This window comes from Gasterosteus aculeatus, chromosome 1, assembly GCF_964276395.1.
Source record: "Gasterosteus aculeatus chromosome 1, fGasAcu3.hap1.1, whole genome shotgun sequence".
In the NCBI taxonomy this organism is placed as follows: Eukaryota; Metazoa; Chordata; class Actinopteri; order Perciformes; family Gasterosteidae; genus Gasterosteus; species Gasterosteus aculeatus.
The window spans coordinates 26,654,780-26,681,362 of NC_135688.1; the positions used below are offsets into that span (position 1 = coordinate 26,654,780).

Here is a 26,583-nt window from a genome sequence, read left to right on the forward strand (position 1 = left end):
GCGATGTCGTCCTTCATTAACTTCCTGGACATTTACACGGCTCTCTAACTACTATTTATGTGGCCTGTCATTGTTTCCCATGTTGTGTTAATTAGGATCCCTGTCTAGAGCCACATTTGGCCCGCATTTACATTTATTCCAGACATATTCTACTTTTTTTTCCCCCTGACGTTGGTGTACATTACACTCTTTGGTATTATTGTAAATCTTTCTCAGATTTGTATTGTTGTTATGTTATGTGGAAATTACATTTACAACATAACCACGATGAAATAAGAAGAGAAGCCTTGACTTAAGCTTCCAGACAATGCATTTGTGTGTTTAATCCAATGGGCTTGGTGGAGGGGTTTAGTGCATTTGTCTTAAGGGGGTCAGTATGCCACAAACAGCATCTCAAGTACATCACACGAATACATCTACTTTATCCATGACAGAGGCTGTGTTACACACACATTTATTTTTAACTCTAAAAGCAGACAAAGAGGAACTTCCCGCAGTGACTTTTACCCTGTTATGTCATCCCGATCCCACAAGTTGATATGCAACCACCTCAGAACAACAAGCCTGCTCAAAACAGTGGGAGCAAAACTCCCACAGTTCTGACACGGCGTGTAAATCACATCATTTCAATAAAAAGGAGGCGGTTTCAGACCGCCTCCTTTTGGCCTCCGACTTTGATTGACTTCTCAGCCCGGAAGCCTCTTTGACCAATCGACACGCAGGAAAACGGGTCTATTATTCTAAGGTTCATTGCCCCTGAATAGAGGGGGGGAACTGAACATAACAGGGCAAGATGGAGGAGGAGAGGGGGGGGGCGTTCAGTGGGTCTTGATTAGGGTGTAAAGGTGTCGAACAGCCTGGCAAGCCCTCGGGGCACATGGAGCTCAGGGATTTCCCCCCGGTGTGGACCCCCCTGCCGGCCCCCGCCACCCGAGGTGGAAAGCAGATGGCAGAGGATTAGCATCTGAATGTGGACAACCAGATCCACTGGGGAGTGAGGGAGGGGAGGGTGGGGTGGGGGGGGGGGAAGCCAACGGGGGTCAGGTGAGCTGAGGGAAGAAAGAAGGCTCGAGGGGGGACCAAATTGGCGACCCCACAGCTCGGACTGTGAAGAAGAACATGCGAAAGCCGGTGGCTTTGAACCGCGACAGACTCCAAATATGCTCCCTTTCAAAATAATGTTTTAATTAGTTTTAAATCTTCCTGTTCGGGGCCGGTACCAACAACCGGCTGCAGCACCGACTGCCGTCTTAAACAGTTAAGACGCTGAGGTAAAACACAGCAGACAGGTTTGCTGGTCCTTAGAGGCCAAGACGCTAAACAGATGTTACTGTACGACTCATAAAACCTATACAAATAACACTACGTAGATATAAAAGTTTATTGGGGAACTGGGGAAATTGTTGGCATATGATATAAATCAGTCAGTATATATGGCGTGATTCAAACAATACAAACCATTCGTACAGGAATCTAAAGGATTTAATATGTCTATAAGACAGTTTCCCTTTGCAGGAAGCCAAGTGGGTTACCTTCTATATTTTGGTTGTTTATATGTTTTACACTATATAAAATGCTTAATAGGACTGAAACAGGGGACCTATAGCAAGCCGGTTTGGTACAAATTCAAACATGAATGAAAATCGTAGCCTGCGAGTTTAACGTCTTCAGCTTTTGTCAGCATTAACAAGAGAGCATGGCCTTCCCCAGAGGCCGCAGCATCAACAGATGCTGCGGAGTGAAGCCCATGCCTCCCTTTTCCACCAGGATTTATGCTCCTTGACTTAATGAGGTGACCTGAGGCGGTGAAGTCTCCCACCCTCCCTCCACTGATCAGCGCTTTGGGGCCACGCGGCTCGTCGCACAACATGCTACGAGGAACCGAGGAACCTAATCGAGATTCCACATGGTTCCCTTTGTATTCTGCACAGCTGAAAAGGAAAAGGAAAGGAAACAAGAAAACAGGAGGGAAGACAGAAAAACGTGTGAACGCTCGCCTATACGGAGCGAGCTGCAGCAACACAGAGCGTCTCCACACACTGGCACTCAAATGGCTCATTCCTTTGAGGGGCTGGTTTCCATGGCAGGGGTTGCCGTGGTGAGGGGGGCCCTTAATGGCCCCCAAACGCGGACAGTAGGCACAGTCAGCCCTTGAAAAACAACACAAACAGTCCCGGTGGGGAGAGGCTTGTGGATCAGGAAGCCATGTGAGGGTGCAGGAGGCCTTTATACTTAAAGGTGTTTCATCCTAAAAATGTGCTCTGCAAGGTTCTTTACCCTAAACTACATCCTTCATCTCACTTCATCTTCCTCTGTCTGTTACATATCTAAGGGAGGATGTTACATCTGCTGGTAAGCCCCTCAGACATCGGCAGTGGTGAACCCCCCCCACTGATGGAAGCCGGCCAGGAGGTCCACTGCACACACTCAGCTGCCGTGTTCCTGCAGTCCAGTTACAAAGAGACTTACAGGAACGTGATGTAGCATCGATGTGCATCTGTTTCTACGCCTTACACTGTCTCCACAGAGCCGCTGTGTGTTGAAGCTCTCATGAATCGGGGGGTCGGGGGGGTTCCCATTCATCCAAAAACACGGTCGCGAAAAGTAGACGCACGCAGGGAGAGACGGACACGTTTACCCAGCAAAATACGTGCTCTGGAATCATTTAGGAAGCTTCAGGCCTCAGATCCTTGGAGATTTATTTCCATAAGGTTCAATTCCTTAATGGATGAAGTGGCGGAAAAAAAAAAAAAACCTGCTTGCGTTGAGATCCAATGGAGAAGAAAAATGTTCATAGATGCATGAAGAAACCCGAGTGTGTATGTTCCAACAATACTTCCAACAATGAGGCTCTTTGATTCCCCCAGCACACTGCGCCCGATGTTCCGATGTTTGCAAAGCGATGGGGAAAACACAATCTAGCTGTTTAGCTTGAACATCTGGAAACCATAAAGACCCGGCGCTACGTAGCTTAGCGGTTACGCTAGGCTAAGTGGAGGTCCCTGGACCATTCAGGAAGACGCTAGGGCTCATGAATGGTTTCTTCCAGTGTCCCATGTAACTTTTCAACAGTTCTGTCTCTGATGGATCACTGACAGAGATCTTTTAAAGCTGTAAAAACCTGGCAAAAACACATTGTTACTGTCAGTCAATAACTAAAGGCATTAAATCGACACTTCCTTTACACTTTTTCGACTGCGAGGCCGACACAATCCTGCCAAGTCCCAGTGCGTTGTGGACATTAAAACAGATGCAGGGCCCAGCTGGCTGCATATAGAAACCGACAGAGCCATAATATCACGCAGAACACGTCAACAGCCCAGTTGCCTGCATTCTCTTGCCCCAATTAGGGGTCAGCTACATAAAGCCGCACTATACGATGTCATAACCCCGCCGAGACGGAGACGCATTCAACTTCCTGCAACGGCTCCGTGCGAACGGCCAGCACGTTATGTCCTAGGAATGTGCTTTCGGGGGCACTGACTGATCTAAAAAAAGAAAAGCTTCCTGGAGGAGGGAGATCGGTTTGAGGCCCAAGGATGGACGTGCCGTGGATTGGCGGTACTCAAGCCGAGTTACCGCGGTGACCCCGCGGATCGGCTGACGAGGGGAGTTTACGACACTGCGGCGCCGAGAATATCACCGGTGCCAATATGCGTGGGGATAGTTGGCCCCCCCGAGTGAGTGTCCTCTCTGAGGGGCATCGCCCGTGAGGAATGAAATGTGACGCCGGCTGTCGGGGTCGGTTTGGGAGACTGGGCTGCTAGTCAGCCGTAGACGGAGGGTGTCACACGTGCCGAGGAGGTCACGGGATGGTTCGCACGCCGTCTATCCAACTCCAGGAAACATCGTCGGCCGCGCCCTGCGCATCAGCTTCAAGGGTCCTAATAAAAGGAATCAGATTGACAGCTGTTTCGGCAACATCTGGTCCGCAGATGGACCGTGCGGTGCTCTTAGCCGTTACCCAAGACCTTTCCCTGCATGTTGGTTCGCCCCAATGCCAATGGTCTTGCCCCCATTTCCGTTTGGTTTTTAATGCCTCTCTGCCCAACGCAGTGTCTCGAAACGGCTCCACATGCAGGTCAGTGGGCCGCCGGATGCCTCGCGACGTACTGCGAAAAAGAAGATTAGGTCCGTCTCGCGGTCGAGACTTAATCTGGCGCCAGGGCACGGTTCTGCCAGCTCCCGTTAGACAGCCGCCGTGCACAAGGCCTCAGCCGGGGACGGAGAGGCGCCGTGAGTCATCAAGAACCTGTGACCGGCCTCCCCTGCTTTCAGACGCTCGCCAGGCGGGAGCCCGTAACGGCTAACATTGGACCTGAATCTAGAAACTCATCCAGAAATGGATCTCAACTCCAAAACATTGCGTTCCGATTCCTTCCCGGGAGCATCCTGTCCCCACGGAGCCGCTGAAACGAAGACACGCCGCATTGGCTCGTCCTCATTTCAGCGGCGTGTCTTCATTTCAGCGGTTCCGTGGTTTCAGGGTTTTAACGGCACGCTTAACCAGAATCGACTTTCAGGAAATGTGCTTACGGTTCCCTGCAGGGAGGCGGATAGGGTTTCCTAGCGGTGGGAAAAGTAAGAAGTGGCTAAGGCCCGTTTCCATAGCTTACGCGGGTAAACACACGGACACGGCCTGCTGTTTCGTGATTAAGGTCATTTCAATTACTCCAAATCCGGCCTGAGAGAGGTTTGTCCTGGCGAAGGAAGTGGGTGAGACCTGACACACACACACAGTGTGGCTGTAGGTATGTTTGTCCACCTCCATTTGGGCCAAGCCAAGAAACACATAACCCGCGTTCAAATGGTCCAGGAGTTAATCTTTCCACTTTGTGTCTGGATTGAATTATAAATGAACACATCTGGCGTGATGCCTTTATCTTTCTGGACATTCTTTGCATGTTATGAGATGAATTGACACCTGCGAACATCTCAGGTTTGCCTTAATTCAATAATCAATACGAGTAACCATCACAGTGAAAGGGGAATATTTATACAACAGGAACCGCTTTGGGAAAATAAACTGTTATTGCAATTAAACAAGCGAACGGGGGGCATTGTGCTTCAAACTAACACCGAGTCAAGTTCCTGAACCTCAGAGTGAGCTGCAAACCGACAACGTCCTGAACCGAGAGCGATCGTGTTCATAATCTCACGTCATCAGCATGTGAGGGAATTTCATTACATATCTTCTATGTACCGGGGCTCTTACGTGGCCGCTGTGGGAATGTGCAAGGAAAATCTGGCGCGCAGTCTCATGCGAGCGTTAATTTCTTTTTATAAAAGGAATTTTTTGACATCCAGACGGCCCCTGCTTCTCCCGAGGTGAAGGAGGCGGGACGGGGACACTGAGAGGAGGCCGGTTTGGAACCGATCCGCCCCGAATGGAGGTCTGGACCGTTCTAGATCCTTATGTTTGGCTGAATATGCTCTAAAAGACAATACCGCCCATCAGGGTCCATTACGGCCAACGCAACTTAATTCAACTAAATAAGGCGAACGATATTGCAACGCATGTATGTCATCAATGCAAGTCATGCTGCCTTTTGCTGGTGCAAGCTGGTAATTACAGAAAGGGGCCACTGGCTGTGGCAGACAATATGCCAACTAAAAGAGGGGGCTTATCATTCAAATATCATAAATAACCCACACACGTTAAATCATATGCTTATCTTCAAAGGCTGGTGTGCTCTCCTGTACTGCAGTGAGTAAGGGGGGGAGGGGAGGGGGGGTTTCAGCACCATACAGGCGTGGACCAGAACAAAAGGCGCAGGCTGCAGAGGCGAGAGGCGCACAAAAAAAAATAAACCCCGCAAAAATAAAAACAATTTAACACATTTCTTCACGTGCACGACATATTAATGTTCCACCCGCATTTTCCCTGTAAAGGGACTCTAAGTGACACCCCCCGACCACCCTCCCATTGAGATAACATTGCCCCCTTTTCCATCTCGGAATTCACGCATAACTGTACATCTGACCATGACGCGCGCACAACAGTTGAGGATTAGCGGACGCCAGAGGCAACAATAATACCAACGGGGCCTTTTCGTTAATAAACTTTCACCGTGTTGCATTGTAAAAAAAAAAGCAGTGTAATCCGTATCAATAAAAAGCCTCATTAGCCGGTAAATGATGGACAAAGAGCTGCGCCTCTTACCTGGAGGTCCGAGCTGCTGAGCGCCACTAAACACCCTTGTGAGTGTGGAGAGAACCTGGTGACAATGAGAGCGGTGCGGGGCCCCTCTGACCCCGCCCATCGCACATTCAGCTACCGTAAACACCGCAGTACGGGCGCAGAGGGGATTGTGCGGCAGTAGTTAGAACGTGCCCCCCCACCCCACTCCCTGATATTATATATAAAAATGTGCAACATCTTTGGAGTGGAAATGTGCAACTAAATGCAAGCGCATGGGGGAGTCGAGACCCCAGTCCCCCCCAAACGCACACACCTGCGTGGACACCCGGCAGTGCGCGGAGTGGGTGAAACGTGCCGAGTCATTGGCAATATTAAAGAGGGTGTTTGGGCTGCTTTCTGCTGAGAGGAGGACGCGCGGTCCGCAGCGGAGACGAGTGAGTGCAGAGCTGGAGCACCGGGGCGTGGCTGTTGCTAAGGGAACATGGAAAATGAGGGGGAGAGGGGGTGAGGAGGGGTAACGTGGATGGGATGCAGAGGGGTGACGATGGAGAAAGACCCAGTGAGCAGTAGCTCGTCTGCATCTTAAATGACATCGTTTCTTTTGGGTGGGGGCTGGGTGGGTGATAACGTGCATGAATCCGGGCGTCCGTTCGCTCATCCGGAGGAGGACGCGCCAAGTCGCAGCGCTGCATTCAACAGTCCGCTTTCTGCCCGCTGCGTCCTTCAGCCACGTCCGTGCGCGCATTTGCTGCCACCTTGTGGTGGAAATAAGACTAATGCACACAGGCTGCTAATGCCGATTTACACGTTGTTATTTAATTCATCTTTATTTACAACATTTCCTAGTGACAATGAAGGGTGCACAACATTAAAATGAATATCTTCACATCTTCTGCCACAAACAGAATATTTATGGATGCAACCAAGACACATTGGCAATGGTCAAGATTTTACCAAATATAACCCATATTGAAATATTTGTGTAGCCTTTGCTGACAAGAGTTTTTTCTTGCCAAGTTTAAATCCTAACCACTAAATCCTCAAATTCAGTGGTACATTGCACGCAAACCATCTCACAAGTACATCTCCCTCCGGCTTCCTTACTTCCGGCGAACAATGGAACGGCCGATGAGCTCTTTCATGATCTCGTTGGTGCCTCCGTAGATGGGCTGAATACGGGAGTCCACAAAGGCCCTGGGAAAAGACAGACAGCAGTTCGGTGACTCGTGGACGGAACGGAGTACGAACAATGTGTCCCCCCCCTCCCCCGTTTGACACTCACTTGGCGATGGGGTACTCCCACATGTAGCCCCAGCCTCCGTGGAGCTGCAAGCACTGAGTGGCCACCTTGTTCTGGAGGTCACTGGTCCTAAAGAGAAGCCGAAAGGACCTCAGCAAACCGACACCAACGCGGATTCGAGGTTAGTTTATTTAAAATATTAGGAAAAAAAAAACCCACCCACTCACCAGTACTTGGCCATGGAGGCGGTGGCGGCGTCGAGGCGTTTCTCGGCGTGGAGCTGGATGCAGTTGTCGAAGAAGACTCGGCCCATGCAGATCTCAGTCTTCAGCTCGGCCAGCGTGTGCTGCACGGTCTGAGCAGCCGAATCAGACCCGGTGACATTTATTCACAGGAAGAAAACGATTCAATCTTCCTAAAGCGAGCGTGTACTCGTTTTGGAGCGTTGTGCGTAACAGCAGCTGAATGAGACAACTCCAAAACCTACACCCTAAACCAGAAGATGTCCCTCAAAAACACGGTTACACAGACCTGAAGATCAGCGATGGTCTTGCCGAAGGCCTTCCTCTGCATCACATAGTTCCTGGTTTCCTCAAACATGAACTCACAGCTCGCCACGGCCATGCCAGCAATCACCAGGCGCTCCTGGGCCGCGAAAGGACGAAGATTCACGATCACATCAAACCACATCGACGCGGTAGGTGGACGCATCTACTGTATGTAGGAGAACCAAAAGGGGAGTTCTTCTCACCTGCGGCAGCTCGTTCATCAGGTAGTAGAAGCCCTTGTTGGGCTCCCCCAGGAGGGCGTCGGCCGGGAGCCGCACGTCCTCAAAAAACAGCTCCGCCGTGTCCTGAAAACAGCGAGATGATGCAACCGGTGCCTTTTTTTTTTGTAATCCCTCCCCCACTCTCCCGAAGCGTCCGGGCCCCCGTTACCTGGGCCTTCAGCCCGATCTTCTCCAGCTTGCGCCCCTTCTGGAAGCCCTTGGTGCCACTTTCCACCAGGAACAGGCTGATGCCGTGCGCGGCCGACTTGGCCTCGCGGTCCGTCACGGCCACGACCACCACCAGGTCGGACATCCACCCGTTGGAGATGAACACCTGGAAACAGTGGGGGGAGCTCAAGGGCCGCGCCGAGCTGCCAACCCTGGTGACCCTGGCTGCTTTTTATTCTTTTGCCGGTGTTTACCTTGTTGCCGTTGAGGATCCAGTCGCTGCCGTCCCGCTTGGCGTACGTCTTCACGCCTTGGAGATCGCTGGGAAAAAAAAAAAAGACGCAGGGTCGTCATGGCCACGCCGCGTCGCCCCGGTTGCGGCTGTTTGCTTCGAATTTCCTACCTGCCGGCGCCCGGCTCAGTCATGCCGATGGCGCCGATGCATCTCCCGGCGGCCATGTCGGGGACGAAGCGCTGGATCTGCTGCTCGCTGCCGTAGTTGGAGATGTAGGGCATGATGATGTCAGAGTGCAGGGAGAAGCCCGGGCCCGTGCAGTTGGAGTACATCCTGCAGGAGAGGGAAAAGAATAAATAAATAAAAGAGGCTGACCGCCGCACTGCTGACGTGAGTCGTTGGCGCCACTTACTGCTCCTCCCACACGATGGCTGCCGACAACACGTCCGCTCCGACGCCGCCGTGCTCCGCCGGTGTCAGCACCGCCAGCAGGCCTTGTTCTCCGGCCTTCTCCCACACCTCCCTGCTCACCTCACCTGCTTTCTCCCACCTGGATGGGAGGTGGGGTCCAAAAAAAAAGGGGGGAGGTGGGGGGGGGGCTCTAGGGAGGTGTGGAAAAAGTGCCGACCCGCTCAGGGTTCCACGGTGTTCCTACTCTGCGTGGTACGGAATCACTTCCTCTTGGAAGAACCGCCGCGCGCTTCGTCTGAAGATGTCGTGGTCCTCGTTGAAGATCCGGCGGGTGCCGATGTCCATCAGGCTCGCGGCGCTGGAGGTCTCGGGGCGGGTCGGGGGGGCGGGGCATCCGAGGCCCTGGGCCTCGCTGTATAGCCTGGGAAGAATTTGAGGAATTCAACCAATCATGAAAGCCAGCAATCATTTGTAATAGACAATATATCCCAAATGTTGATTTTTTTGTTGTTATAAAGCACAAGATCGTGATTGTTGCACAAAAGATATTTAGCATTCATGCTTTAAACGATTGTTTAATTGACTAATTGTTAAGGCTCCACATGGGAGTACATTCAATTGTTTGTTTGATGTAATTGTACATCAATATTAACCAGGATTTAAAGATACAAATCTACAAAACAGCGGTTGTTGACGTTGATGTGAATTTGTAAACCAGAGCACGTCCACCTGCACGTCTCAAACAAAAGTGGGTCAAAGGTTGCGTTGACCCAGTAGTTTACCTGTAGAACTGGGCCACCTTCAATAGATGTACCAATAATCCGGTAGCCAATGAAGTCTTCATTTAACGAACATTAATACATAAACCAAACAATTCGAAGTCAATTCGTCCGTCTTTTTAGCCATTATCGATAACTCTGACTTGATAAGTAATGTATTGGCGTTAAAAACGTCACCTGACGGCCGCTTGATTTCTTCCGGAGACATTTCTCAGCCCCACAAGACAAACTTTGCTCAATTTCTTCACGAACATGTTCGACGGCAGCTGAGAGTCGAATGTTACGATGGTCTGTGACGTGAACAAACAACAGCGGAGCAACAGAGCATCACTCCGTGGTCTTTTTAAGGCTCCCGACTACAAAACTACGTCATAACTGTTAACGACGTAAAACACGTCTTTTTGTTCCGTGTGTCGGTACTAACTATGATTGGTGTGTTATGTGGTGCAGAGGAACTTAAAATGTGACTTTCAACAATTTCTTTGCACTACAAGAAAAGTCCAGGTCTAGTTAATGAAATAAGCAGCGGAGTGACACCTCACTAATTCCTCATTTGGCCACAAGGTGGCAGACTATCTTCAGGTTTACGACTTTAATCTCGACGCCACAAGTTACACTGTACACCATATTAAAATCAACAGGACGTTGATATATATATATATATATATATACGGTGTCAAAAAATAAACAATGTATTCTCCTAAGAAATGTTACCATGTTGCAGTAATAGAGGTGAAAAGGTTATGTTGTCCCACGTGGCTATGACATAACTTTAGATAAATAAAAGTAATGACAGCACACAGAAAGCTACGTCTGTTGTAATGTTACCATGCATTTCACAACACCAGGGACAAAGAGCACTAAAAGTCCCCGGCTCATGGACCCTGCTGGCCTTTAATAAAGCATATCTGCGACGGCACGTCGGCAATAAAAAAATCAGGAATCAACCCAGGTGGGATGTACGTTGGAAAAGTTTATTCTGAAATGAACAGAGTGACAATAAATAAAACTTTTCATGGAGGCGGGAGAATTTTGGCGGCCTGTCCACGACCATTCCCCAGCACCTTTGGCATTGCTGGGACCAGTGTTGGCGAGACTGAATGAGGTGGCGGTGGGAAGGCAGGGATCCACCCTCACTTAATGAGCGGTCATCCCTTCTCCCCCCGTTCCTCACCCCATGCTGGCGAGTGGAGACGCGCCACCCTGGGTGGAGTAGAGGCCAAGAGATGGTCTTCAATGGAGGGGTGATGACCCGAAGCGAGGAGGGGAGAGGGGTTGAGACAAAATGGAAAGAAAAAACAAAAAGAAACAACAAGATGGGTTTGCTTCAACATCCCTTGTACATAGTCCTTGTCTTTCCTTGGTTGGTCTTTGATGTTGTGTAGATGTCCTGAACAACGTTGGACTGTCTGCAGCGGAGCTACAGTTTCATCAGCACTCCTACTGACGGCCTCTTACACCGACAGGATGTGCTTGACGAAAGCTGGAGAGACACAAATCCATAAATCACTGGATGAAACAGCGATACAAAAACTAAAAGACCTGAAAGACGAGGCGTCTTCAAAGCTCACCCTCGTAGTGCACGCTGCCGTTCTCGTCCTCCTGGCCGGTCATGAGGGCCTCGATCTCGGGCTCGGTCATCTTCTCTCCTGTGGGGGCACAAGGAATTTGCGTCAGGGGGTCGGGTTGCAACCGAGCGCGCCTCAGCGCGTTCTATATTCGGCGAACCTGAGACTCACCCAGGGTGGCCAGCACGATGCGCAGCTCGGCGCCCATGACCGTGCCGTTGCCCTCCTTGTCGAAGACGCGCAGACCCTCGATGTAGTCGTCCACGGTGCCCTTGGGCTGGCCGTCGATCTCCTTCAGCATGGGCAGGAAGGCCTCGAAGTTGACCCTCTTGTTGGCCAGGTCTGTTGAAACAAAAGGAGAGGGGGGGGGGGGGGGGGGGGTTCGATGACGACGGTAAACCTCCACAGACCGAACGTCGGGGTGTCCGGGAACCGATGCCTGCCGCGTTTCGGGGGGGGGGGGTTCTCACCGTCAGGGCTCGGGTTTCCCAGAATCTTGTTGACCGCCTTGTTGGTGGGGTTCTGGCCCAGGGCGCGCATGATGTCGGCCACCTGGTTGAAACCCACCTGACTGTCGCCGACTCTGTCGAAGAGGCCGAAAGCCTCCTTGAAATCTGCAGGAGAGAAACCTTTGAGTTACAAAAGCGCCCCCAACGCATCACGGCACGGTGACACGTCGAAGAGCCGTTTCAGGATCTCTATTAGAGCGTCTCATCAGTTCCATCGCCTTTGGATTGTTTATTATTAACCCTGAAGGGTTCTCATTGAGCAATGCAGCGCCACACCCCGTTGGACCGTAACTAACTCATTGTTCCCAGATAACCGTGGCGACAGCTGTTCCCGAGCAGGCGGGAGGAAGGTTGAATGAATCCAACCAGGAAGCCAAAGTGACCCTCTATGACGGATTAATGCTCTGAACAACAGCGGGAACAGCTGCACCCCATCCCGCCCCCCGTACCCTCATCCCGCCCCTGACCCCCCCCTCTCTGTTCCTGCTTCCGCTTGCATTCGGGAGGCATTCAGGCAGCAAACTGATACCCCCCCCCCCCCCCCCCCCAGAGTGACCCAGGCCTTATAGAGGCAAGGCGAGTCAAACGTGGGAATGCTGACTGTGTTGTAATCGACACCTGCTGCCACATGTACTTCACTGTAGCATAAACGTAACAGAATGTGTCTTATTTTAGGCCGCAAACGCCTGGTTAGCATTTTCTTTGGTATCAACATATATATATAATCTATATGTGTTTGTGACTGAACATAAATGGGTCCAGGAGTCACAGTTTGGATCCCTTTTTGTAACGGGACACCGCCGGGCCCGTGTCTTAAACCTCCACACGGGGATCAACGCCACGAGACGAGGACAGGTCGGCTTAAAATAGACATTTCTCAAATCGTCCTCGACAACTGGACATTTCCGAGGAGCAACGTGTCCCACGGAGAACTATTCCCAGCATGCCGAGGTCTTCTTTGAGACACATCTCCCCGTTTTCTTCACTTACCCTCGATCTGGTCAGGTGTGAACTCGCCCTCGGCCTGTACACAAACAGGCACATGTGCACAAACAAAAATGCACATTTAGGGACACACGCACACACACACACACACAGAGGGAACAGGGAAATGAAGAAAAACACACGATTTATGAATTTGCAAAGAATAAAATCGAGTTCATGTAAGATTTCCTAACAATTATAAATTTGGTGGATGCTTCCTTGGATTGATGCCTCAGCTAAATAGAAATATGGGTTTATAAATCCTGGGCTCAAAGTAACTAAGCTCAACCTTGAACTTCGTACTATCAACAAATCATAATTTCCCAGCAGTCTCGATTTCAGCGACGCCAATTAAGTCCCGATCTTTGATCTGATTTTGGAGAGTCGGTATCCAATCCCATCCCATGGAGACTCGTTACCAGTAGGAAAAACTAACTCCTTCGCCGCCGCCCCCACCCACAAGGTCCGAAAACACAATCATGTACACACCATTTTGGAGAGATGGAGCTGCAGGAGCGGAAAGAAAGGAGAAGTGAAGCCTGAGTCCCGAGACAGAGTGGTCCTGGGCCATTGTCAGAGCCCCCTCTTATTTAACCCGGGGGTGTGACGTCACGCGGGCTCCGAGGGCGAATCGGATGACACGCTGGAACATCTTTAACTTTCTTAGGGCAAACGGAAAGGAGAGCTGCGCGTCCCCCTTGCGCGAAGTGGGAGTAGGCCTTTAGAAGGGGACAGGGCTATTTTTAGAAAACCAAATAACCGCATGTCTCAGGGGTTTTTCTTTATTTTATTTAGAAGAAGAAGAATTAGAAGAAAAAAAAAAGATTTTCTACTTTTGAATCCCTTCAAATGTCGTTTTTTCCTGGAGGAGATGCACAGTGGAAATGAGGTAAAGGTGGGTCCCCAGAGGCCCACCTGAGAGGGGCTCTGAGTCCCAGGAGGAGGGTGTGGGGGGGTTCGTTTACAAGGTGGTATTTTTAACCTGCCGGCGTGCTCCTCCTCTTATGGTTAAATCACAGCGGGGGGAAAAAAGGTTTAAAAGAGCTGATTCCACGAGCTCTGTTGCATGACGTCCCTGAACGTACCGTCCAATCAGAGGATCAGTCCGCATTAGTTCTATATCACAGCATCACAGAGGCAATGCTTTGAACTTAAATTGGCCACTGTAATACATCAGAGTGAAACTGAGCCAATAAAAGTGATAACACAGAAGGTACCGGCGGAGGTTAAAGGAGACGAGCAGCCAGAGCTCTCCGTGGTGCTGACGGCCACATTCAAAAGGAAGGAGTTGTTAATGCAGGAGATGCATAAAAAAGTGGGGTATGTTGTTAAAGACAAATTATAGGGAACAAGTTGGATGGATTTAGGGGGGATTCTTGAAAACATTAATTGCAGTTTCAAATTGAAATGTGGAGGGAATAGAAAACATTTTAAAAAACCCATCATACTTATTGATAAAAGCCTCATGCCATATTGTGGTTGAAATTACTGAAAAACTCTTCCTCGCTATGGAAACAGCATTTTGACTCAATCCTAAACCACGACCCATCTTCCCCCTAGTCGGTTCCCAAATGCAAAGTTCTTTGGATTCAACATTAAAAGCTTGGATGTCATAAACACAGGGCGTCTGGCACGGTGTATCCAGGATCACCTTTTAGACTGCTTTTCATAATAAAACTCATTTAAAACCACAAATGCCAATAAATTAAATCATAGACATGGAACAATACAGCTCTGTGTAAAAGGACCCATCTGAGGAAACAAACCAGATTGGGTGGATGGATTATATCTGAAGAGCAGAAGCAAAAAAAAAAAAGAAAAAAAAAAAAGAGGGCACAAGTGAGACGCAGTGAAAACACACCCCGACCCGGGACAGATGAGCTCTATTTTTACACCTAATTCCTGCCTGGAGGTGCTCGGTTTCTCCTCTACGCCAGGCCCGCAGAATACTATCTCATCAAGACTCCCTGGTGCACGACACTGTGATATGAGGCTCCTCCAGCACGAGAAATGCCTTCAAACTGGGTTCACTTCTGTGTAGTTTCAGAGGGGAAATTCTTTTACACATTGGGTGAAATCTGATTCCCCCGCGAGGCGTTTTCAGACCGCCTCGTAAGCGGCGTCTACATCGCCGCTGGATTTAGGAAGTTAAACCAATTAGCAAACAATTTTACTGCCGAATGGAGCCGTCGCTGGTGGTCAAACAGCTTCTGGAGCAGGGCGGAGGTCAGACCGACTCGCCGCTGCCCCCTAGTGGCGCTTCCACGGCGTCCCGTCACATCAAAACACAAGGAAGTGAAATGCACGAGAGAGACAGCTGTAAAAAGACACATGGTTTATTGCTCAGACAGTGCAAAGGACAGGCAACAGTTTACACTCCGGGGTTAATCCCTTAACACATGGCACAGCTGGGACTGCATTATATTTAGTGCGTTGTTACTAGCTTTGCTGTTGACTCTGAAAGAAAACCAAAAACAAACTAAAGCATCCATTTCCATCTTTAACATATCGAGCTTACAGATTAGCAAATATACAGTTGCTGAGTGTTAACAAAACACCATTTAAAGTTAACATCATATTTTTTGATGTTTTGATGTTTTGTGTTTTTTTTTGTTTGTTTGTTTTTTTACAGCCAGAAAACTAGTTTCCTTCCTTTTTGCTGTAACCCTCGAGAGAAATCACAATCTGAGCAACAGCCACAGAATTTAATTATTTTATACACAAATGAGGAAACGAAAAACCGAGGCAAGCTCTCACCTTTGACTTATGTTTGAGACAATTATGTGGTTGAGATGCGAGTATAGGACTTGTCCCGTTTACAACATGTTAAGTTCCCGGTAGAACCGGGAAAAAACATGGCACAATGTCAATTGAGTGTGGTGCTTTCATGCATGAGTGTGACAGAGACCAAAAGTGTGGGGGGGAGGGGGGGCAGGGCAGGGGGTCTTCTCCTTGTTATGTTTTCCAACAGCGTGGAGTGGGGGAGGGAACTTTACACCTCAAAAGCCGGGAACCTTGCTTTCATGGGCTGCAGGATGTCAGCCAGGAAGTAGATGGTGCCCGCCATGCCTGCAAACAGGAAGTGACGCAGTGAGTTTACAGCTAAAGCCCCAAAGGATTTTTTCATCCACAGAAAGTTTATTTTGAAACTCAAGATCGTCAAAATACTACCTTCAAAAAGTGAGAAGGGAGTGTCCGGGGTTCGGCATCCGTGTTTGCCGTAGTTCATGCACCAGTCGGCAAACTGGAGGGACAGACAGAAAGAGACAGTGAGAATGGAGGCTGGTCACATGGTACCGTCTGTGTCCCGTGCGCTCACCATGCAGGCTCTGTAGAGGTGCTTGGGGTCCTGCGTTAGCCGGTAGAGGGCCAGGAAGGTGTAGGCGTTCCCCGCCGCACCGTGACACAGGCCGTACCCCTTCTTCAGCAGGCCGCAGTGCCACACCACCTCGCCGCACTGCAGGGCGTCTTCCAGGTACTGAGGTACGCCGAAGGCCTGGGACAGGGGGACGGGATTAAAATGAGAGCGTTTCACCACAAAAAAAAAAAAAAAAAGCTCTGTGGCTCTCGTTTTTTTCCCCTCCAAGCGACACCAAAAGGCTTGTAACTGCCTGTACGCGCCGCCCCCTCAGTTCTTACCCTGTATGCCTGCAGGAGCATGTACACCACCCCCGGGGAGCCGTGGCACCAGTGCACCAGCAGGTCGCGGTCGTCCCCGATGCAGGGGGGGTAGTTTCCTGTGGGGAACTTGAGGCGGCAGACGTGGTCGATGCTGGGCTTCACCAGCCTGTGTACGTACTCCTCTACGCAGACGAAGCCGGGCTGTTAAGGGGGGGCACAGTTAGTTTGGCTACAGCGTAGGGGGGTCTCCATTTCATCACAAGGGGCTCACTAAGAGTCGCCTAAACCATTGATTCCCCCGTTTGGTCCTTCCTTAATCCGTTGCAAAAGGGAATTGGTGCCTGGTGATAATTTACATTTAAATTGAGTATAATTACATTATGGGGTGTTAGTTTTAATAAGGAATGTTACTAATGTAATGTCATTTGCAGATGATATAACCTCCGACTTGTGAATGGCTCATTTGTTAACTGAAAGTGAATAAGTGGCTGTATTCTTTACGTTTATTATTTTTTTATATTGAAATAGCTTTACAAGCGGGCATTAGGAGACGCGTTTTACCTGCATGAGGTAGTAGTAGATGCCGGCCAGGCCGTGGGCGGCGCCGACGTACTGCTCCTGGTACCACTCGTACATCAGAGGGCTGTGGTTCTGGACCCTGAACTTCCTGCTGAGGTGCTCGCCTGACACCAGCACGGACTCGCTGATCTGAAGGGAGAATTGAGACCAAGTCTGTCCGATTAAAGGAAACCAACCACAGGAATCTGACTGTCTGTCAATCAAAAACTGCTGTTGGGGGTATTTCTTTCCTTCTTATTTTTATGTAAATTTATCATTTTTCTTTTATTACTCCCAACCATTTTACCAGTTTCTTATCGCCACTGCGTAAGACCTCGCAGATGATGCGTCAGCGCTTCCTGGACAGACAAAGACCTCCTCACTTACCTGCTGGATGTACTGCAGGGGGATCCTGTCTTGCCCCAGCTGCTGGTTGACGAAGACGAGGGAGTAGAGGTAACCCATCCGCCCGTAGAGCAGCTCATCAGGCAGCCCGCCTGCACCCTTCACCACGTTCTGGTGAAACTGCAGCAGTCTGGGAGAATAGCAAAGACCCACAGAATTTGTCAATCTGGCTGAGCGTGTGCCATGACCCACTATTGCCCCAATGAACTATCCATGATGACCGAGAACTGTGCACAAATTGATAATAAAAAAGACACTCCTACCTTTGGCAGTTAACTTAACAGGATCAGATGCCATATTCACCCATTGTGATTGGAGTAATGCTCCGGTTCGTCCAATCAAAGTGGTCACAGATAAACAGTCTGGCCAATCACAAGCATTTAGTTTAAAGTAGCATGTTCCCAAACACCGTTGCAGCTGAACGAGCGAGCATTTCCTCAGACCGGAAGACGAGACCTATTGCTCTCCTGCTGCAGCTGATTCAAGCGAGACCATATTCATGAAAAGACACTGCTGCAACAAACATTAGGTTGCTTTATATATTTCATAGGTAACCTTGATTCGAACATTACAGATCTATAAAAGTGTAGCACAAATTGTGCAGCTTATAGCACATAACCAGTAGATTTGGTGTACCAAGTTGCTTGCAGCATCCTTTTAATGTTATGAAATGATATACGAGACATACGTGCCACAAACGCGTTGTCCACTGACCTGTTGATGCACTCATCGGTCTCTTGCACCCTCTGCAGGCGGTGGTAGACCACAGCAGCTACAGCGAGGGGCCCGGTGTCCCCGCACAGGAAGGTGACGTCATGGCGACGGGTCAAACACTTCAGGCTGCGGTTGACGTACTCCAGAGCTCTTTGGAGCAAAGAGTCGTCCCTGAACACGTTGTGGAGGTGCAGGTAGAGTAGAGCAATGCCTGTGGACGGACAGATAAGACACCGGTTAGTGTTCTAAGCTTTAAAACCAGGTTTTTATGGTTTTATACGGAAACTAAAATGTTTTATTATTTTGACATGAATTAATCAAATCATTCATTCATTTCTTAAGCAATCTCTCCGGATGGAGCCTAGTAAATTTGAATATATTCTAGATTTATTGCTCATCCATGACGATAACTAAATATTAGAATGAATAATAACAGAATATGAACAGCACTTAAAGAGCTTTTATCCAAACCTACTTTATAATACCCCCGAATTTGAAAAAAATTAAAATCGTGAAGAAAAATGGAAGCGTTGATACAATTTCACGCACCGAGCTGGTAACCAAAGGGACATAAAGGCAGAGAAAGGTCAGCAAGGAGCGGCCCTCGCTCCCCAGTCACGTGACCGCAGCCGGAACGCGTGACGTCACGCATGCGCCTTTGTGTGTAACGGTGTTATTACCTGCCCAGCCGGTGTAAGTGGTGCAATCTCTTTGGTCGGCAGTCTTGAGCCCGTTCTCCATCACAGCTAAAAGCTCGCTGATCTTGCTGCTGAGCCGCTGGGCAAACTCTGCTGTGAGCTGAACGTACACGTACACGTACACACAAATATGTTAAATCATGGGGGTTACTGAGGTCGAACCACGTGCAAACACACCGATCCTCTATGCGTGTGTATTACCTTTCCCTGGCAGTCGAACAGCGCCTGTGTGGACGCGGGGTTGCCATCGTAGTCGTGGTACGGATTCCTCCAGGCTCTTGTGTCCATTTTTCAAAGCTTTGTCACAGGCGGCACTGCCAAATATCTAGGCCGGGAAAAAAAAAAAAAAAAAAAGCCAAGAAATGAGGCAATTTGAAGCGCATCTGAGGAAAAGGCGATGCAAGGCTAAAACTATCGAGCTATGTAGAATTAAGATGGATTTTGAAGGCACATAACGGGGTAAGCATCGCCCGCGGCGTCCATACACCCACATACGCATAGAAAAATGACAGCTTAGCTCGCTGCAGCCTCCAGTTCGCCTAGCTAAACCGCTAAAGCTAACGGCTAATATTCACCGGAGCAGCACGGCTCGCAACAGCATCACACAACACAGCAAGCATCGGAAATAAATCAATTCTGGTTCAAATAAAGAAATGCGATAGAAAAGCACAAGCCAAACAATGATGGGGGGGGGGACGTTACCTCTGCTAGTCTCGCACTGTTGATGCTGAATCTTTCTCGTCGTTATATTTTCCCTGAGGGCGAGCGCAGCGTCAGCCCGCGTGCTGCCGCCACCTGCTGCCGCGGCGGTGTCACTACAGCGCCCCCGCAAAAAGTGAATTAATTGGTATTGGATAAATAATGTAGTAAAGTAAATATATGTATATAATGATATCGACCATCCCCACCAGATAAAATTGGGTAAAGGAGAATGCTAGGTTGGCTAAAAGCGGAGCGTACGTTTTGGCTTCACACCCCACTAAACACCAAAAACCCAAGAAAGATATTGCTGCGTTAGATCGGTGTTTTTACAGCTTCGAAGAGGTGATATCGTGTTCTCTTGGAAGAACACAAAACATATATACATAAGGAGAATTATGCATTAAAAATGCTGTAAAAAGCACTGCTCAAATGGTTAGACTACTCAGTTGTCACAGTTAACTAACAACCGCATGTTTTAGCAGTTTATTATTTTGAATGTAAAACTGTATTTTGCAGATGTGACACACACAAAATGTTTCTCAGGAACAAGTCGGTCATCGGGCTCTGTCATACTGATACTTGTATCAGTGTCAGGGGCTATAATTCTTTGGAGGAAAATAAATAGATATGAACAGATATGAAAAAGATGACTCTGATCGTAGGTTGCGGCCCCTTTTATCAATTGCTAGTGTTGAAAAAAACCTTACGCCACACTAGTGTAAAATCATTAAATAGGACATTTATTAAATAATACTTACAAGTTCTTCTTCTCCAAGGTCATCTTCTCCAGCTCTGGAATATATAGCTGCAGATTAACATACTCAAGCAGGGGGGTGGCGGGGGTCCGGGCAAAACCAAGTGCTGGTCATCAATCTTGGATGTGGGCCATTATGCTCCGCACCTCAGGGCATCGTTTTACCCCACTAGTTACCACGAGATTATCTGGACTTTGACACACAAACGTTTTGTATAACTATAACAGAGGACAGAGTCTCTGTTGTCTTTAAGCACTGCTCACCATTACAGGACATCATTGCAGTTTGTCCAACACCTAGACACTACCAAACAGGGATCTATGCCCATATTTATATACATATATATATTTATACATATATTGGGGGACTGCTTGACGTGGAGGTTCTGTATGCAAACACATTAGCGCTCGTCCTGCAACATTAGCGGACGCCAGTACACAACGTTCCCCTCAGTGACCTGAACTGCATAATCCCACAGATGCCTAATCGCAGACATTAGCCCCTGAACATGAATGTTCAATCAGGCTGTTCCTGCCGCAGCCATCGTCTTCTGGCCCAATGCATAACACTTTACACGTGCACGTACCGCAGCGACACACGTGTGGTTCTGTTTGTGTGTGACAAACTAGCTTTAGTTAAATTGATGCCACCCATTGACAGGGTGGCATCATTAACCCTCTGCTCGGCAGAGAGGCACGTTGGACTCTGGACACAGCGGGGGCCTTTTTGTGCAAATGGAGAAATGAATTCCTCATGTTCCCTCTGACTGATGAATGCAACATGCTTACACATCTCTATATATAGATGTTTGCAACGGGTGGACGTCGGCTACGACTCCCGAACAAAATACACAGGCAGGAATCCAGTGGTGGAAACACAGTTCACGCATGCCGGCGCCATGGAAACGTCCCGCGCCACCATTCTGCTCTTGGACCCCCTGGGGGACGGCGATGGAAATCGCGGTAGCCATGGAGAAGGCGCCGCCGAGTCTCGCTGCCGGCGGTCCGCATCCTCAGAGCAGAGGGAAAGGCGACAATGTCGTGGGGGCCAAAGGTCGGCGGTTTTGAGGGAGAGAGGGCTCTCCCTCTGAAGGGCCCCGATTCCTGCTCTCGTTTTGTTAACGTGACTCCTTCTTCTCCCGTTTCATCGTGATGCTGTGTGGTTCGAGGTGGCCAAAGTAAACGTCGCCAAAGCACAGTCCTGATTAAACTTAGCCATGGGCAGAAGTTAAGAAGTTAAGCGTTTTAAGTCCTTATTTTTTACATTTCATCAAAAAATATTTTTGGTCATTTTAGTCATACTTTTGTCTACTCCTAGTTTTCCAGACCTTGGACATTCATCTTGATACTATGCAAGAAAAATATTGAGTTGCTTAGCTTTTATGCAGATGACGAGCAATCTCGTCTTTGAAAAGTGCAAAAGAAGCTGACAGTTACACAGGCCGAGGCGCCGAATGTGCCACAGTCATCAGCGTCGCTCTTCTGTGGACCCGCTCTGCCGATGTGCCGATGCTCCACTATTTCCCTGTGTCAGAAGAACTTGGCCCGTCTTTTCCATCGAGCGAGCTGCAGGTGAACACCTCGGGACTCTCTCACCTCGCCTCCAGGGTCGGGGAATGGAAATGAGAAGGAGACCTTCGGCTTTGATTCGAGCTCCTGGTTGAAAGACACATTATTGACCGGAATCTGCGCCTGCTGGGAAAACCGGCTTCACGGAGAAAAAATTAAAATGTCCTCGAGCAGAAACATTGATGATGTTTTTTTGCTGTGGGTAGTTTTTAAAGGTCTTTGAATTTATGGGCGTGATAAATGCATTCCTGGTTTTGTTCGTTTCATAAGATTTGTTGAAAATATGGACTTATGCCGACATACTTTAAGATCCTCATATTCAAATGGATATTTCCAGCTGTTTATGTTCAGTGTTTTAGCGGGTCCATCTGGAACGTGGAGGTGCACAGACCTGCGTCAGGCCATGGCTAAAGCCTGGGTCCGTCACAGCAAGCTGGTATTTCTCCACATATCAGAGAAGTGTGTCTTCTTTTTTTGGGGAATAGCCTGGTAATGGGGACTGACAGCTGGCGTGCTCGCTACCTTCCCTCCGCTCCTGACTGGACGAGATCCGTCTTGGTCACCGGGGGAACCGGCGGCTGAGATAAAGAACATTCTGGTATCTGACATGCTGCCGCGGCCCCATCTGTGACGGCGCTAAAAATACTGACAGCGAGCAGTCGCCATAGCGCCAACTGTCTGGGGGAGGGAGGGAGGGAGGGAGGGAGGAAAGGTGACAGACATGTAAACACAACCTGAAGCGTTGGAGAATCAGCAGAAGGAGACGGGGAAAGACTGAAACAAGGAGGACGGAGACAGAGAAGAACAGAGGGCAGAGAAGGAGAGGGGGGGGGGGGGACGCCACCGTCACTATAATGTTGTTATCACGGGATGGGGGAGACAGGAGAAGTGTAAAAGAGTGACACCAAAAGCTTCTCAGCTCGCGCGGAACATGACAGGCACAGTGTGAGGTGCTCGGAGAACTCCTTCTGTGATCCGATCACACGTAGAGGGGAAGCCGGGGGGACGTACATTTAAATAGACTCTGTGAGGATGAAACAGAGAGGGTCACCAGGGTATAAAAGACATTACATTCATGTAGTGACACGCACTTTATTAAATGATTTATTGCATAGTTATATTGGAAAACACGTCTTATCCACATCATCAGTTATTTGCAACCAATGCAACATCCCTTATTTTTCTTCTTGTATTGTTATTGTATATTCAGATTTACATGGTGCAAACGGAGGCCCTTTTTAGGGGAACTATGACAACTTAAATTTCAAACATGCCAATTCAAAAATATGAATTAACATGAACACCAACAAATCCATACTGGTCCACGTTGATCCTTGTTACCACTACTGATGCAACCTGTGTGGGCCGTGAGCTTGACGCGTAATGAATCTTCATGGACAGCAACTCCGTTGCAAAAGATTTACTTAGCAAACTTATTTACAAGAAACATTCCTCGCACTGGCGAATACTGGCTGTGATGTCATCAGTAACGTAACTTAAAGGAGCACTTCAACACATTTTTTATAAGTCAGTAAACACACAGACATCTCATTAAGGCAGATATGGCTCTTACACAGAGAAATATTGATTTAAACTGCCGAGGCAGTGGAAACAACTTCTCAGAATGATTACTTTAGGTGGTGTTCCCCATCAAGGAGGCGACATTAAGGTCAACTCGCTCCGGGCCGCCCTCGACCAAGTGAGTTTGTCCGTTGTCAGGAAGCATTTGGTTGAAAAGGCCATGCGGATTGTATGAAAGCCGCAACATTTCCGGTAACAAGGCCACTTTTATTTTTTTTTACGATTTCCAAACTCAATAAGTGGCATATTTTGCCACGGACTGAAAGCACTGTTTTTCCATTTCATTGCATCCGGCAAATACTTTCTACATCTTCCCCCTAATGTCCTCTCACGGAAATCCCACTCTCCCCAAAACTGAGTTGCAAAAATGTAATCAGGGTCTTAATCTTAAAAGCGCTCGGCCCTTCTTGCACTCTGACGGTAGTCTGTGTGGGAGGGAGACGCTTATTGTGCGGACAAACAGGAGGAACAATGGCGTCGCTTTCTCCCTGTCAGCATCCTCTTCCCCCGGCTTCTCCTCTCGGGGGAGGGGTTCAGAAAACCTGCTTTTTCCTCCCACGCACGGCGCCCTCTCTCGATAGACGGCGTGCTGTGATTGCCGGTTGTTACCGCGGGCGTTTTGTAAACGGCACATAATGACGGTGATGAAACAGGCGACGCCTTCGCTGTTTCAGCAACCCAGTCCAGAAAAAGTCACGTCCGGTTGCCATTCTGTTAAAGACCACTAGGTGGACTCCTTGTGACGGCCATGCTGGATGGCTTCACCCCCCCCACAGGCTACTGCTGTTTGGTGGCTTCCTTTATCATCGCTATGACTCTTTAGATCGAATCTCGTCTTGCAAAAAGATTCAAGCCTATTGTTTGCAACGACAATAACTCTGTATTAGATTGATTCTCTCTTCTCCCTCGCTTTCTTTCCTCCAGTGTTTTTGGCCGAGCAATCTGCCGCCCCTCCTCTCCCCCTAATGGCTGATCCTCAGCAATAGGGACTGTTTAGCTTTCCTAATTAGAGAGCAAATGCTAAGCACTCGCACAGCCTCCCTGAGTGGATTTAACAAACAGGCCCCTCATTAAAACCAGGCAACGCTCTGATTGTGCAGAGCCCAAGACCCCCCGTCCCTCCGCCATCGCCCACCGCTATGCCAGCCGCCCTTCATCTTTGTTTCCCCCCCCCGTGCCCACTCAGCGCCCCCTGGGGAGGGTCTCCTGCGCCGAGGCTCTGCAGACAACAACCAAACAGTCCTTGTGAGAATCGGGGGCCGGAGTGGGATACAGGTTACACAGCGTCGGGAGGGGGCCGACCGGAGAATCACCGCTATGGCCAAAAAACTGTTTTTTCCCCGTCACCTTGACCTTTGACCCTGCAAGAAATCCAAAGTGACGCATTCCCGGCAAACAGGGTGATCGTAACCCGGCGCTTCACACGGCCGTTTTCATGCTCTTATGTTACATTTAAAGTAAGTCACTACACGCTCACTGACGAGGTTCCCCCCCCGCGGAGGGCCGCTCACCCCGCGGTGAACGGATCATTCACTGGGAATGAGAACGATTTATTCCTCATTTAGTCTTTAAGGCAATGCGAGATCGGCGGCGCCGGAGCGGAGCAGTCGCCGGCAAACACGCGTTTGACGACGGCGCGTTCGCGTGTTACTAAAGTTAATTGTCTGTAATTTTCTGGAGATGTCACTCGTCTGCTCGGCCGCAGTGACAGCACACTTCTGTGAGACAAAGCAAAAGTTGCGAGGAAGGAGACAGGAACTTCAAAAGTTGTATATTTTGTTGTCTTTTGTTTGTATTCCCCTCCTCTCTGTAGACACGTCCATCACTTTCACCCATCCAGCCGTCAGTGTCAACCCGGGCATCATTTATCAAACATGCATCGTCTAATCATCCTTGAATCTATCGACTGAGCATCTGCTGTCTCATTCTGCCCTCAGCAGCATAAAAGATGAATCCGGGATCTACCCGACACCGACGAAGCCAAAGCAACAGAAGTGGGATTTTAAAAACAAGTCCTTGTGGCGGCGCATGAATCACGCTGCGCTGCCATGCAGCTGGCCCTCTCCTCTCCGGGTCCGTCTCCCCCTGCAGCCCCCTCTCCTCCGTCCACGGCTAAATCCTCCGAAGCGCAAATGTGGTCCGACAGCGGTTGTTTGTCATCACGCCGCGACGGCTTTAGGTGTCGCGAGCGCTCGATACGCGTCGCACGGAAGCGCGCGGGGTCGCAATGAATCCCTGCGGCTCGGCGGGGCAGACGAGGACCAGGCCCTCCCCGTCAATACTGTCATGTTTTATCCCCCGTGCCCCCCACACACAGAGTGTGTGTGATGTCCGAGGGAGGGTTCGTGGGGTCACGGCCACCACCACCAGCCGGCCTGCCGCTCGGCCCTCTGCGTGGCTGGAGAGTCACGGGGCCGCAGCCGCTGGTATAAACAGACCGAGGGGGCCACGCCGCCCGCGTGCTTCCCAGTGGTTTGCTTGGGGGACCCTTAAAAGCAGAGAGTCGCTGCAAGTGCTGATACAGCCGGGGATTTTGGCACATTCCTAATACATGTGCTTAAGAAGAAGACGAGTTCTTCTGCACGAATGGCTATAAATGGAATTTTCTGTGAAAGCAGAATCGGGGAAAAACCCATTACTTCAATCTGCTCTTCAGGCAACATGTGGCAGTGGACACATTTTTATTCAAGCGCACATAAGCTAGTGGTAAGTATGCAGCCCCTGACGCACACACACACACACACACACACACACACACACACCGCCCTGTCATAAAACACACAATTCCTCCCCAGTAAAAGCAGCGATCCCTCCGCTAAGCACACGAGAGAACTCGATGCCCCGGTTCCAATTTGGAGCCGAGACTTCTGCTTACGATACACGTCGCGCTCGCTGACTGCGGAGATCTAACGCCCCCGCGGAGGAAAAAACAGCCGCCGCTTTCTCTCTATTTGGCCGCAGGTACGTAGAAGTGCATTACGTTCCCATTAGGGGACCTCGGGTCTGTGCTCTCACCCGCCGGGCCCGACTAATGGGGGGGAAGCGGGCCGCCGCCGAATCCGTCACGGTTTAGCCGCAACAATGGCCGACCGCGGCTAAACCCTGGCGAATTGCAGGCACGACAGGGGCCTCTGCCTTGCTCAAAGGCCGCTATCGACCGGCGAGTCGCTGGGAAT

General features: G+C 49.5%; 4 protein-coding genes across 50 annotated transcripts in view; all 4 read right to left on the reverse strand.

Annotated features, from left to right (window-relative positions):
* Window positions 1–6,252, reverse strand: part of LOC120827560 (uncharacterized) — a 36,605-nt gene extending 30,353 nt beyond the window's left edge. For 15 of the 47 annotated variants that reach the window (XM_078100188.1, XM_078100184.1, XM_078100170.1 and 12 more), the window contains exon 1: window positions 6,164–6,224. The gene's annotated coding sequence lies outside the window, so the exon portion shown is untranslated. Of the gene's footprint in view, window positions 1–6,163 lie in introns of all 47 variants that reach the window. The other 32 variants (XM_078100176.1, XM_078100191.1, XM_078100179.1 and 29 more) reach the window with 13 other exon arrangements.
* Window positions 6,253–6,939: 687 nt separating this feature from the next.
* Window positions 6,940–10,073, reverse strand: acadl (acyl-CoA dehydrogenase long chain). The gene is made up of 11 exons (XM_078100193.1): window positions 9,922–10,073; window positions 9,210–9,386; window positions 8,967–9,104; window positions 8,723–8,887; window positions 8,574–8,640; window positions 8,321–8,485; window positions 8,134–8,235; window positions 7,914–8,027; window positions 7,610–7,737; window positions 7,425–7,511; window positions 6,940–7,336 (listed from the first exon to the last, which is right to left on the reverse strand). Exons 1-11 carry the CDS (start codon window positions 9,996–9,998, stop codon window positions 7,243–7,245), a joined length of 1,314 nt encoding a protein of 437 aa, XP_077956319.1. The 5' UTR covers window positions 9,999–10,073; the 3' UTR covers window positions 6,940–7,242.
* A 631-nt stretch (window positions 10,074–10,704) lies between these two features.
* mylz3 (myosin, light polypeptide 3, skeletal muscle) lies at window positions 10,705–13,499 on the reverse strand. Its single transcript, XM_040189757.2, has 6 exons — window positions 13,295–13,499; window positions 12,812–12,845; window positions 11,783–11,926; window positions 11,484–11,654; window positions 11,316–11,393; window positions 10,705–11,227 (listed from the first exon to the last, which is right to left on the reverse strand). Exons 1-6 carry the CDS (start codon window positions 13,295–13,297, stop codon window positions 11,199–11,201), a joined length of 459 nt encoding a protein of 152 aa, XP_040045691.2. The 5' UTR covers window positions 13,298–13,499; the 3' UTR covers window positions 10,705–11,198.
* A 1,626-nt stretch (window positions 13,500–15,125) lies between these two features.
* Window positions 15,126–19,604, reverse strand: lancl1 (LanC antibiotic synthetase component C-like 1 (bacterial)). Its single transcript, XM_040179295.2, has 10 exons — window positions 19,504–19,604; window positions 19,003–19,126; window positions 18,784–18,901; window positions 18,104–18,314; window positions 17,372–17,519; window positions 16,988–17,134; window positions 16,445–16,627; window positions 16,125–16,301; window positions 15,977–16,049; window positions 15,126–15,874 (listed from the first exon to the last, which is right to left on the reverse strand). Exons 2-10 carry the CDS (start codon window positions 19,087–19,089, stop codon window positions 15,798–15,800), a joined length of 1,221 nt encoding a protein of 406 aa, XP_040035229.1. The 5' UTR covers window positions 19,090–19,126; window positions 19,504–19,604; the 3' UTR covers window positions 15,126–15,797.
* Window positions 19,605–26,583: the final 6,979 nt, after the last annotated feature.